The sequence below is a fragment of the Marmota monax genome, unplaced genomic scaffold, assembly GCF_021218885.2.
Source record: "Marmota monax isolate L192 unplaced genomic scaffold, Marmota_monax_Labrador192_F-V1.1 WCK01_AAM20220418_F8-fsc00036, whole genome shotgun sequence".
NCBI classification, from domain to species: domain Eukaryota; kingdom Metazoa; phylum Chordata; class Mammalia; order Rodentia; family Sciuridae; genus Marmota; species Marmota monax.
The window spans coordinates 6,472,320-6,484,087 of record NW_026694491.1 but is presented as its reverse complement, the minus strand read 5'-3'; the positions used below and the strand labels follow the sequence as shown (position 1 = coordinate 6,484,087).

General features: G+C 36.5%; 1 protein-coding gene across 3 annotated transcripts in view; it reads right to left on the bottom strand.

Annotated features, from left to right (window-relative positions):
* Nucleotides 1–3,924: 3,924 nt before the first annotated feature.
* Nucleotides 3,925–11,768, bottom strand: part of Ube2n (ubiquitin conjugating enzyme E2 N) — a 31,713-nt gene continuing 23,869 nt past the window's right edge. For 2 of the 3 annotated variants that reach the window (XM_046419254.2, XM_046419253.2), the window contains exons 2-4: nt 5,628–5,874; nt 5,298–5,438; nt 3,925–4,679 (exon numbers count right to left, since the gene is read on the bottom strand). In XM_046419254.2, the coding sequence (XP_046275210.1) occupies nt 4,639–4,679; nt 5,298–5,438; nt 5,628–5,874 (429 nt within the window). In that variant the 3' untranslated portion in view covers nt 3,925–4,638. Of the gene's footprint in view, nt 4,680–5,297; nt 5,439–5,627; nt 5,875–11,768 lie in introns of those variants that run through there. The other variant, XR_009224465.1, reaches the window with a different exon arrangement.

The following is an 11,768-nucleotide window of genomic DNA, read 5'->3' as shown; positions in this document are numbered from 1 at the left end:
TTCAATTGGTGGAACTACTGGTGGTACAATCTACTGGTCAAACCCAGCCTACCACCTGTTTCTGTAGTTCACAAACTCAGATATGTGGTTTTTTAAAACATTTTAAGTGGTTGAAAAAAATCCATTGTGAAAAAGTTTTATGAAGAGCCCAGCATTCCCAGCTGTTTACAAATTATCTATGGACGCTTCCTCAATATAATGGCAGAATTGAGACTGAACTGTGGCTCACAGATCCCAAAATATCATGTTTTATTAGTGGGAAAAAAAAGAACTGCAAAAAATTGGTCCTACTCTCCTTTGATTAGTCACAATCCTAACCCTTCTTCCTTTCCAAAACTCAAGGAAAACAGCATCAAGTTCAAATCTGGTGTAACCAGGGCTAAGGCTATAATAGCTCAGTGACAGTGTGCATGAAACATGAGACAGCCCTGGATTCAATCCCTAGAATTGCAAAAGGAAAAGAAAAAAGTTGGTGCGACCATCTTGCTTTTGCCAAGGCTGTCTTGAGTAGCTTATTCCAGAACTTGGTTGGAAGACCTTGCAAACTTGCAAGGTTATACTAAAATGTACGTACTACTTGGATTTACTAATCTAGATCATATTTCAAAAGTATTCCTGTCAGAATATGTCAAGTATGTAGTTACTCTAAATGATAGGCACAGGAGGTTATTCATCTATTCTAAATTTTTAAAACGTTTTTGTACTGTACACAAATGATAGGCAGAGGGAAAATGTTGCAGCTCCTTATGAGCACCATAAAGTTGTACTGACTTAAATTTCAATTGATGCTGTCAGGAGTCAACAGGTCTAGATATTAGGGTAGTTACTATGCACTCCCATCAGAAAAGTTCAGCTTGCTCTGCTTGACATCAAATCTACATCCACATTCACACAGTGAATGTTGCCCCAACATGTACATACGAAATGAGATTAGCTCAAGGAGGCAAAGACGGAGTTGGAGGAAAAAGAGACTAATTTTTCATGTTTAGTTCTACACCTAAGTTAATTTTGTTCAGATACCAGTTTTGCAGCCACTGGGAACTTGCCCAATTGGTGTCATAAAAATATAGCAAAGCCAATTCTTAAGAAAATACTATTCTTAGCCTCAATGATAAAAACAGAAAATAATGCAGGAATTAAGTATATAGTTGAGGAAACAGACAAAGTATGACCAGTTCAATTGGTGAATTAAAGATTTTTATTATATTTATTCAAATTATTACATTCAACATGTTTTTGCTTTGTGTTGTCATATAAACCCTGATAAAACTCCTTAAGATAGGCAGCATGCTAAATGGTAAATGAAATGTTACTCCCAGCCCCAGAATACATTATTTGATGAAATATTACATTATTCTTACATAGATTGATGTATTAGGTGTCCTATTTTTCATTGCGTCTGGATTTGGGGGATAGCTTTTCTAAATAAGGTTGTAATTCTAAACCTTTGCAGTAACAAAAAATGGATATGGCTAGAGTAACCAGAAAACATTCCTAACCATCAAATAGAAAAATAAAGCCAGTTTGTTGTCCCCATGATGCCACTTAGTGCTATTTAGCTGCTTATAATGTCTCATAGACCAGATTTTCTTCCCCACTCTTTTAAGTGCTAAACCATAGCACCACCTGTGGCTTTTACAAACTGATTTGTACTTAATCTTTAAATGCATCTTCTGAAATTTATTTTACAAATATATTCCTGATTTTGGGTAAGCTTGAAGTTCTATAAACATCAGGTCTAAGATCTTTCTAGGTGGACTCTAGAAAGACCAAGGATAACTGCTCCTCTCAGAGTAGAAGCAAATCACAGCAACATAAACTAAAACAAATCAAAAGAAGCAAAGCCCATGTCGACATCTCAGGATTTCACAAAAACCCAAAGTGGCAGAGTGGATTTTCAAAAAGTCATTTATTGATAGGTTCAGATCCTTTGCTTCTCTCCCAGAGTTTTGCATATGTTGTTCCCTCTGCCTTGAATCCGGAAGAGTGGACTCTCCAAATACTTCCCTTCTTGACAGAACTATATCTACTTGTCTGTGTCCCCTCCGTTGTTAGATCATGAGGTCCTCAAAAGGAAATCCCTGTGCCACTCCACCTAATCATCCTCAACCTGTAGCAGGTACATATTAAATATTTTTGTCAAACTGTTTGGCTTGGGCTACAAAGTCAAAGACTTAGAACAGGACTATACAGTTACAGCAGATGGGCTGGGAAGGATTCTAACTTGCAAATGACATGCTCTTCCTTGGAGTGACTGCTACCCAATTCCTCTCAACAGGTGTCAAGCACAAAGGTAGGTCAGCTCCACTAGTGCCAGATCTTCAGATCCTTCAAAAAATAACAAATTCTGGATTTTTCAAGGGAATTTCTGGAGTTTAAAAAAATGGCCAACCACTTGGTGTGGGCCAAGGGAAACAGGTCCATAGGCCATATATAGCTGCCAGTTTTTAACCTTTGCCTAAAGCCTCTCCCAGATCACTAAGTCCCAAGAAATCTTAGTCATACACTGGCTCTTGCTTTCTCCCACTGGTTGAGAAGATAGGTTCTAGCAAAACAACAGGGGTGGGTTGGGGGGGTCTCTTAATCTTACTTTAGACAGGTTTTATATTGCAAAAAATTTAAATCTGGAATTTTATAACTTGAAAATCACTGACACTAGCTAAAACCATGAACAATGCTATCTATAGTTCTTATGCTGGTCTTTAATTACTTGGAAGTCTTACTAAGTTCAATCATTTTCTAGAATGAGACTATTTCATTAGCTGTGGTCCAAGAAGTCCTCAGCCCAAGAATTGTTATAAGTGACAACTGTTGTTAATATTAGAGTTATCAATTTATTCTGAAAAAAATTTTATTCTGAATTTAACATTCATTACCAAGCAATGCATTTATTTGGAAGGATACCAGTTACCAGTCATAGAAAGCTTTTGTATGTTGAAAACGTAATTTTAATAGATAATTCTTCATCTTACATAGGAGCACAATAAAATACACCACATTCTGAAGAAACTCCAGAAATTATGAGAATAAGAGTGAGGAAAATTCAGATGGGGCTACAATATCCATTACCTTAAACTGCAAGAGACAAAAGATTCCAAAGTGAAGGTTAACATTTACATATTTATGACTGGCTACATTTATGACTTGAAAATAAGAATCAGGCATTAAATGTGGAGAGAGGTGAAAAAGAACAGTTTTGTGAGGGAAGAAACTGTCAGTGAAGAAAAATTTACTAATAACAAAGAATAAAAGGAGCTCCAAAGCAAATACGACGGAGGTGAAAGCACATTAACGGAAGATTTGATGCTCTCAAAGGAAGAAACCTTTCTGATGACACTTATGCAAACTGGTTGCTTGAGATACACTCTTAGGTCTATAAGGAAGACTCAAATGCCTCAGCAAACCCCAAATGAATACCAGATTGGTGTTTCCTAATAACACACACCAGTGGCCACATAGGAAGTTTAAAGATAGGAACCAAGAAAAAGGTCATACTCCACATCTGAGGTAAAAATGTGGCACGACATGCGAAAGTCCTACATGTCAGTCACTAATGCTTTCTTTGCTGTGACTATCCCTGTACAGTAATTTGTCAAACATTGTGGCAAGACCAATGATAGCCTAACTAAATCAGACAACGAACATTTATTTATTTTTAATTTCTAGGAGGTTAAAAAAAAAAAAGTCAGACATTGATGCTTTATGCATGCTCAGGGCCAATTTATAAATAATCCATTCAGTAATTCTTATTATTATTAAGTTTGCATCAGTGAAAAGAAACTGGCAAAAATCTCTTGCCATTCAATTTGTCAGATGGTGAAGACCAAAACAGAATGTTTCATCAGAGTTTTTTAATTTTTAAATACGATTGTCACATTGGGAAAATGAAATAAACACAGTAAAATAAACTGTACAAAGGCAAAGTCGAATAACAAAAAATATTTTACTAAAACATAAGATTTACAGAATTCCAGACAAGCCATACAAAATGGTCACACGTTTTTTCTTTTTTTTTTTTTCTTTTTTTGAAGGGGGGAAATCTACACCTGACATCAAAGTCACAATGTTATTAGTGAGGGCTGTGATGTTTGTTTAATGTTCCCATTTTGATTCAAACAATCAAGCTTGTCCATCTACAGAGTCTAAATAAAGTTAGACTTGGCTAGAGAGCATATTCTAAAGAACTGGTTAGCTGCTTTTAACCAATGCAATTAGCTCACCATAAAGGGGAGTGAAAGGAGTCCATAAAATTAAAATAAAACTACCTTTCCCCTCAAAAAAATAAAATAAAAAATAAACACACCCATACCCCAGGCAGCTAACCCTGACAACTACCTTCATTCACAGTGCTTTATACTTAAACCATGATGGGGGAAATGAATAAAAGCAGAGAGCCACTGCTTTTAAACTTTTCACAACCATCCAGATGATACTTCTAGCCTCGGCTCATGCTTTACAACAGTAAATCAGGACAAGACATAGATTTGCTAATGTGCATTTAATCACCAAAGGACTGAAGATGTCTGGGCTTTTATTCTGTAATGTTTCTATTAAGACTGTGTCCATTAAATGCAAACAAAAAAGGAAGAAATCTTGGCAGAACAGGAGAAGTGATGCACACTTGATGATCGGATCGATTTAAATATTATTCATGGCATATAGCCTAGTCCATGCTCTAGCTGCAGACAAGAACAAACATGTGATTAAGTCAGCTGTGGAAATGTCATGCTGTGATCTCTTAGATTTATGTCATCTCCTATAAACAATCAAGGCTGAAACATTTTCTGTATGTCTAATTACAATACAATGAAAATAAAGTTTTACAAAATTCATCAGGATGAAAAAAGTTGTGTCCCCTTCATTTTTGGATAATAACATTCCTCAACAATTTTGTTCAAATTTTACAGGGAGAAGGTTGTTGATTCTAAACTCTCTAGCTATAAATTGCTGTATGCTTTAATCAAAAGGATTAGAAAAACAGCATAAAAGAGTTCAATTGTTCCAGTATGTTTACATATTACTAGATGAATGATGTACACTCAGTATTGGTTAAATTCAGTGTTGTTAAATCCAGATTCCAAGATCTCCCAGTTATATGCTATGCATAAAATTTTGGCGTTCCATAACAGGCCATGAAGTGGAGCTTGAACATCATACTTGTGTACTGTAATCAGCATCTAATTTAATACAACCTTTTCCCCTTGCCCTTGCCAAGAACTTTTAAAAGCTTTTTATATGGTAGCATAGATTTGTTTTAAAAAGTGGAAGCAGTGTAAAGGAGAATGAATATTAAATACCTGTTTCTATGGCTTGGGCTTCGTTGGTCTTCCACTGCTCCGCTACATCATTTGCTAATGGATCATCTGGATTAGGAGCACTTAACAAAGCCTGGATCGATAGCAGAACTGTGCGGATCTGCAGTGCTGGGGACCACTTATCTATGAAGGCAACAGGCTCAGTATGATATATGATATATGATATGATATAGCATGAAAAAAACAGGCCCAGAACTGCTGCATCTCCCTCCCACAGACCACTGTGGTCTTATTATTAGGTTACAAGTTACAAGGTTACAGTGTTTACATTCTAAATATGGAATGCATAAGAAAGAAAGAAATACTACTTACCTTTCAATATATCTAAACATATTCTTCCCAACTTGTCTACATTAGGATGATAAATTTTGGTCATGAAACGTACTTTAGGTGCTGCCATTGGGTATTCTTCTGGAAGGAATAGTTCAAGTTTAAAAGTCCCTCCCTCAAAGGGGGAATCCTGGGGGCCAGCAATGACCACATGAAAATAACGGGCGTTGCTCTCATCTGGTTCTGCTTTAATGCCAGGAACTGGTTCTGCCAGCAAACGCTGGGTTTCCTACAACAGAAAAACACATTTGTGAAACAAACGTCAATTCATTGAACAACAAAATTAAAGTTAGAAAGTTCATCTCTTGGATTTAGACATAACAGAATGTCTCCAATCTCCTGATAGGTTATTTGGTGTTTATAAAATGCAAACTTCAAAGAAAAAAACACTTTAGTCATTACAACCAACAAAATGCAATGCAAGAGAATACTGATGGCTTATCATATATTTTAGCTAGAAATATGCTGATAATAAAATTAGGTTAATGAGCCAGGCTCGGTGGCACACACCTGGAGGCTGAGACAGGAGGATCATGAGTTCAATGCCAGCTTCAGCAACTTAGCAAAGCACTAAGCAACTCAGTAAGACCCTGTCTCTAAATAAAATACAAAATAGGACTAGGGATGAGTGTCCCTGAGTTCAATTCCCAACACAAAACACACACACACACACACGAAAAATGCTAGAGGGGAAATACACATCTCCATGCTTACTGCTCTCTAAAATTGAGAAACCTCAAAGGAACCTTTAATAATTCCCATTATAATCATACTATTAGTTCTATTTTTTCATCAGTCTCCTGGTCTCCTAAATAACACTAATATTCTTCTCTTTTCAAATCTCTAAAATTCTCCAACCTCACCCTCACTTCTGACTTAGGCCTTGCTTTCTATGTCAAAAGAAAACAAAAATTTCCCTGAGTTCTCATGGTAGCATTTGCACCTCTACCTGCATCTGCGTTGCCCAAATACTCCATCCTCTCCTCCAATGTTATATATGCACTCTTGACTAAGTCCAACCTCTCAAGCATTAGATCTTGTTTTCACACCTGTTTAAGGATGCTACTCCAGTAATGAATTATCAACTCTCCTCTCTGTACTGGCTCTTGTCCTAAACCACACAAACTCCCTACTATTCCTCCAAGAGTAAATGACCATAACCCACTGCTCCTCCCATCTCTCCCACACCAGTTACTGCCCCACTGCTTTCCTACTCTTCCAAAGTGATGTACCATTAATTGCTCATTTCCCATTTCTACCCCCTCCTCTTACCCCCATCATGAACACTCTCTCCAACTGGGGTATAGTCACTAACCTGCTTAAGTTCACCAATGAGTCCCACAACAGTTAGACCAAAACTGAACATCTCCCCCATCCTATCTCCAAATTTTTCCTCCCCAAAGTCTTCCCCATATTAGTCAATCCCACTTCATCCAATTGACCGTCATACCCTTTTCTATATGCCACACATCTCATGTGATCAGCAATTTCTGTTCTGAAAAACCTCAAACTCCTGCTGGGGTAGGTACAGCTCAGTAATAGAACTTGTCTGAGGCCCTGGGTTGAATCCCCAGCACCAAAGAGAAGGTGTTTGGGAGAGGAAAGAATGAAGGAGGGTGGACTTCAAAATCTACCATGGTTCTCACCACTCCATTACAATACCCCTGACCCAAGCAACCAGCAGCTCTATCTGGCATAATGCAATAACCTTTAATTTTCTCCCTGATCTCATGTTGCTACCTACTAGCTCTGATTCTATTTTCTACAGATTTTGAAAAAGCCAAAACCCTTATCATGGACTTCCCCCAAAAGGTTTAATATGATTACCTCACTCTGTCTACTTCTCTAACTTATTTTCACCTATTCTCCTCCCCATCCCCTTTGTTCCAATCAAGTCAGTTTCCTTTTAGTTCTTTAACCTACTAGGCACACTTCCATCTCAAAGGCTTTGCACTTGCTCTCTTCCCCCAAATTTCTACATGGCTTTTCCCCTCAGATGCAAAAGATCTTCAATCAATCATGTTTTCTCAGTGAACCACCATAATTAAAATTGCAGACCCCATTCTACCTTAACCCACACACTCCCTTGTCCGCACCCCACTTCACAACCACGACAAACAAATCACATCTCCCTTTTATTTTGCTCAGAAAATAGCACTATAAGAGGAGGAATTTGAATTTAACCCACACACTCCCTTGTCCCCACCCCACTTCATAACCATGACAATCAGATCACATCTCCCTTTTATTTTGCTCAGAAAATAGCACTATAAGAGGAGGAATTTGAATTTATTCACTGCTATATCCTCAGCATCTAGAATGATACCTGTCACCACAATGGATGTCCAATAAATATCTGTTTAATTTTGAATAAATGAGTGAAGAATAAACTATCAGAGTTGCATCTTTACTCAATAAATCTATGGGGAAAAAAAGAAATGCATCTCAAATAAAGCAGGTTTTTTTCAAAGCAGGATGTGTACATCATGGGAGGAAAACAAAAGGATCCATTTCAGGTGGAGAAGAAACAGTCTAACTTCTACTTATATCTAAACAGAAAAACATTAATATTTAATATGCAAGCTGACAATGGTATATAACATATATTACTGATGCATTTTCAACATTCTAAAAAGGCAGATGTAGTTAAACTAAACTGTTATACTCAAATTTTTAGGTATGAAAACCAACAAATGCTTTACTTAAGAAAGTTGTACACCTTATCCTTTTGTCCTACAAAAGGATACACACACACACACACACACACACACACACACACTTTTCCTTCAGCATAGTTACATACTGATATAGCTATCAGATATAGATACAGATTTTCCCTCCCTCAAATGTGAGAGACCCACAGCCACTGAAAGTAATGCCTTAGGTACTTTTATTCAAGACTAGTTTTTGTTATGATGATGGCAATGCAAGGACAAATGAGAACTCAAATGTGAACTACCTCCAGCAAAATGTTCTTTAGGTTCAAAGTAAAACATTTTCAGATCATTAAAAAGTTCAAGAAGACAATAAAGAAGCCTCATACCTTGAAAAGTCAAAATGTGACTAGAAAAGGGGGAAAAGTACAAACATTAAGAAAGAACAGTAGAGTACAAGAATGGAAAAAGAACTGGATAGGAAGATTTCTTGAATTCTGGGGTCTCCTCACCTCCATCTTCCTTTTGTTTTACCTCTAGTTTATAAAGGTGGGGGACAGGGGTGATCAGGGTCCAAGAATCCCAAACTACCCCCTCCCTGGTTATACAAAGTATAGCAGTTCTATTTAAAGCTACTAAAAAGGCCTCCAAGATCAGATCCCAAAAATAGCTTCAAAATCACACTGAGTACACACTGGTGACACTCATTAGTTAGTTGATCTTCAAAGTCAAGATATTCTTCTGCATACTAAGTACATCATATAACTTGATCAATCTTAAGATTACCTGGAACACATTCTAGAATATATTTTTAGGTGTGGAAAACATTTTGAATCAGTTTTTATATGCACCCAGGTTCCAACAGACTTAACACAGTCAACAGATATATAACTGAATAAACATTGTTGATTTTCCAAACCCACAGCATAAACTGTGGGATGAGAAAAGAATAAAATCCAAACCAAATGGAACCAATCTCAGACAACCCAATGTTAAAGTCTTACCCACAGAAGTTGATGGCAACTTTTTCCCTAAAAAGGGAAAAACTAGGTAGGAAATAAAATCCTTCTTGCTACTATCCAAAAGACAGTTAACTGTGAAATATCTCTAAGTTTTATACTATTCTTTGACAAAAAAGACAGAAAAGAACAGCATGATTTCTTTAAATCCAAAGGTAAAAGTCTCAAAAATTCCTACTGCTTCACTTATTTTTGAGCAAGCATGCTCTGAGCTAGAGCAGGGTTTAAAGCAATCCCCACAACAAAATTTGTCCTTTCACAGTTCCAGTTGTCCTTAGTCTCAGCCAAAAAAGATTAAATGGAAGATTCTAGAAATAGAAAATATGTAAGTTTAAATTATGCACCATTCTGAGTAATATGATGAAATCTCTCACTGTTCCACCTGGATATGAATGAATCATCCCTCCTTGTACAGCCTATTCACAGTGAATGCACTCCTGGCCTGTTAAGTCACTTAGCAATCACTTACCAGCAGTTTCAGTTATCAGATCAACCAGTACTTGTCAATCAACCAATACTTGTATTCAAATAGCCTTCATTTTACTTACTAATGGTCTCAAAAGTGTATCAGCAGTAGTAATGGTGGTAATTTGGACATCTCAAAGATAAGTCACATACACTGTTTCCTGTGAGAGAAAAGGTAGCTGTTCACAACTTAAGGGAAAAAAATAAAATGCTGAGGTTGCCAAGATTTAGAGTAAGAACTAATCTTTCATCCTTGAAATTGTGAAGGAAAAGGAATTTGTACTAATTTTCCTGTCACACCTAAAACTACTAAAGTTATGGTGCTTCATTAAGACAGTGCATATTAACCGCTTAGTTAAGATAGAAATGGCATTAAATTTGTGTGTGTGTGGAGAGAGGAAGAGGGTTCATGAGAGAACTGGAGAAAGAAAGACAAACAGTGTATGCAGAGTTGGGTACTATCTGTAGTTTCAGGTATCCATAAGGGAGAATTCTGTAAATATGGAATGAGAACACTAAAAGGACATCACAGAAGGCCATAGTCTGATACAAGCAACTCAACAAGACCGTAAGGTACAAACAAAGCAAAACAATAAACTTAAAGCTTTATTTATAAGATACTGCTTGTTTTTAAAGAAAACAAAATAAGGCCAGGTATGATGTCAAACACCTGTAATGCGAGTCACTCAGGAGGCTGAGGCAGGAGGAAAGTTCGAGGTCAGCCTAGGCAACTTAGAATTGTCTGAAAATGAAAAAAATAAAATAAATAAGAACTGGGGATGCAGCTCAGTGATAAATTGACCCTGGGTTCAAACCCCAAAACAAACAACAACAAAAATCCAACCAGAAGAGCCACTGACTGTACTTTGTGATCTCACTAGGTTTAAAAGCAATCCAAGGATGAACCTGGGTAGAACTGCACTTAGGACCATAAAAAACAGAAAGTACTGCAGAAATTCAGGAAATTGGTTACTAAAAAGTAGAAAAGGAAGTATGCAAAAGAGCAAAGTAGGAACTTAAATGACAACAAGATACAAAGGAAAATACATCATCTTACAAAATGTATATACAATAGTACATGCCACAAGTATTTTTAAAGAGTTGAACACTGCATCAAATTGATCTGATAATCAATAGCTCTATTAAGACTTGAAAAGCAAACCCTAGTATCACTAAATCCAAACATGTGACATTCTGTCAACCAATTTCTTCCTTTTATCATAGTACTGGAAATGAACCCAGGCCCTCATGCATATAAGGCAAATGCTCTACCACTGAGCTACATTCCCAGATCTTTTTTATTTGTTTTGAGATAAAGTTTCAGTAAACTGTCAACCAATTTTTATGAAACAAAACTGTTCTCATTTTTAAAAGTTCAATAATACTTTGTGCTCACTATGAAGTAATGAAGTTCTATTAAGTTCTGTGAGGCAATGCTTAAAAGATAAAAGATTAAATAGAAAAGTGGAGGTAAATTTGCATGAGAAATGGTGAAATTTGTTGATGAATATATATTTAAAATATTATCCCAATATGTAATTAATATAAAAATTAATAACATTTCTATCTTTTTTCATACTAAGTCTTCAGAGTCCAGTACATCATTTACACTTATAAGATATGTCAAAAAACTAGCCACATTTCAACTACTCAACATGGCTAGGAGCTACTATAGAGTGAACCATAAGACAATCATATAATGATGTTATTAACAGATCATTAAGAATAATTCATCTTATATCACATACTGGGCAAAATTTTGTGGGGAAACTTGAATCACAAGTTTGGGGCCAGCCTCAGCAAAAACTTAGAAAGACTCTGTCTCAAAATTTAAAAAAATAAAATAAAAAAGACTGGGGATGTAGCTCAGTGGTAGAGCATCCCTGGGTTCAAATCCCAGTATTATATGCATACACAAAGTAATGTCAGAACACTTGGAGCCACTACTAACAGGAATGCATGTATGAGTTACTGTTTGCTACAGT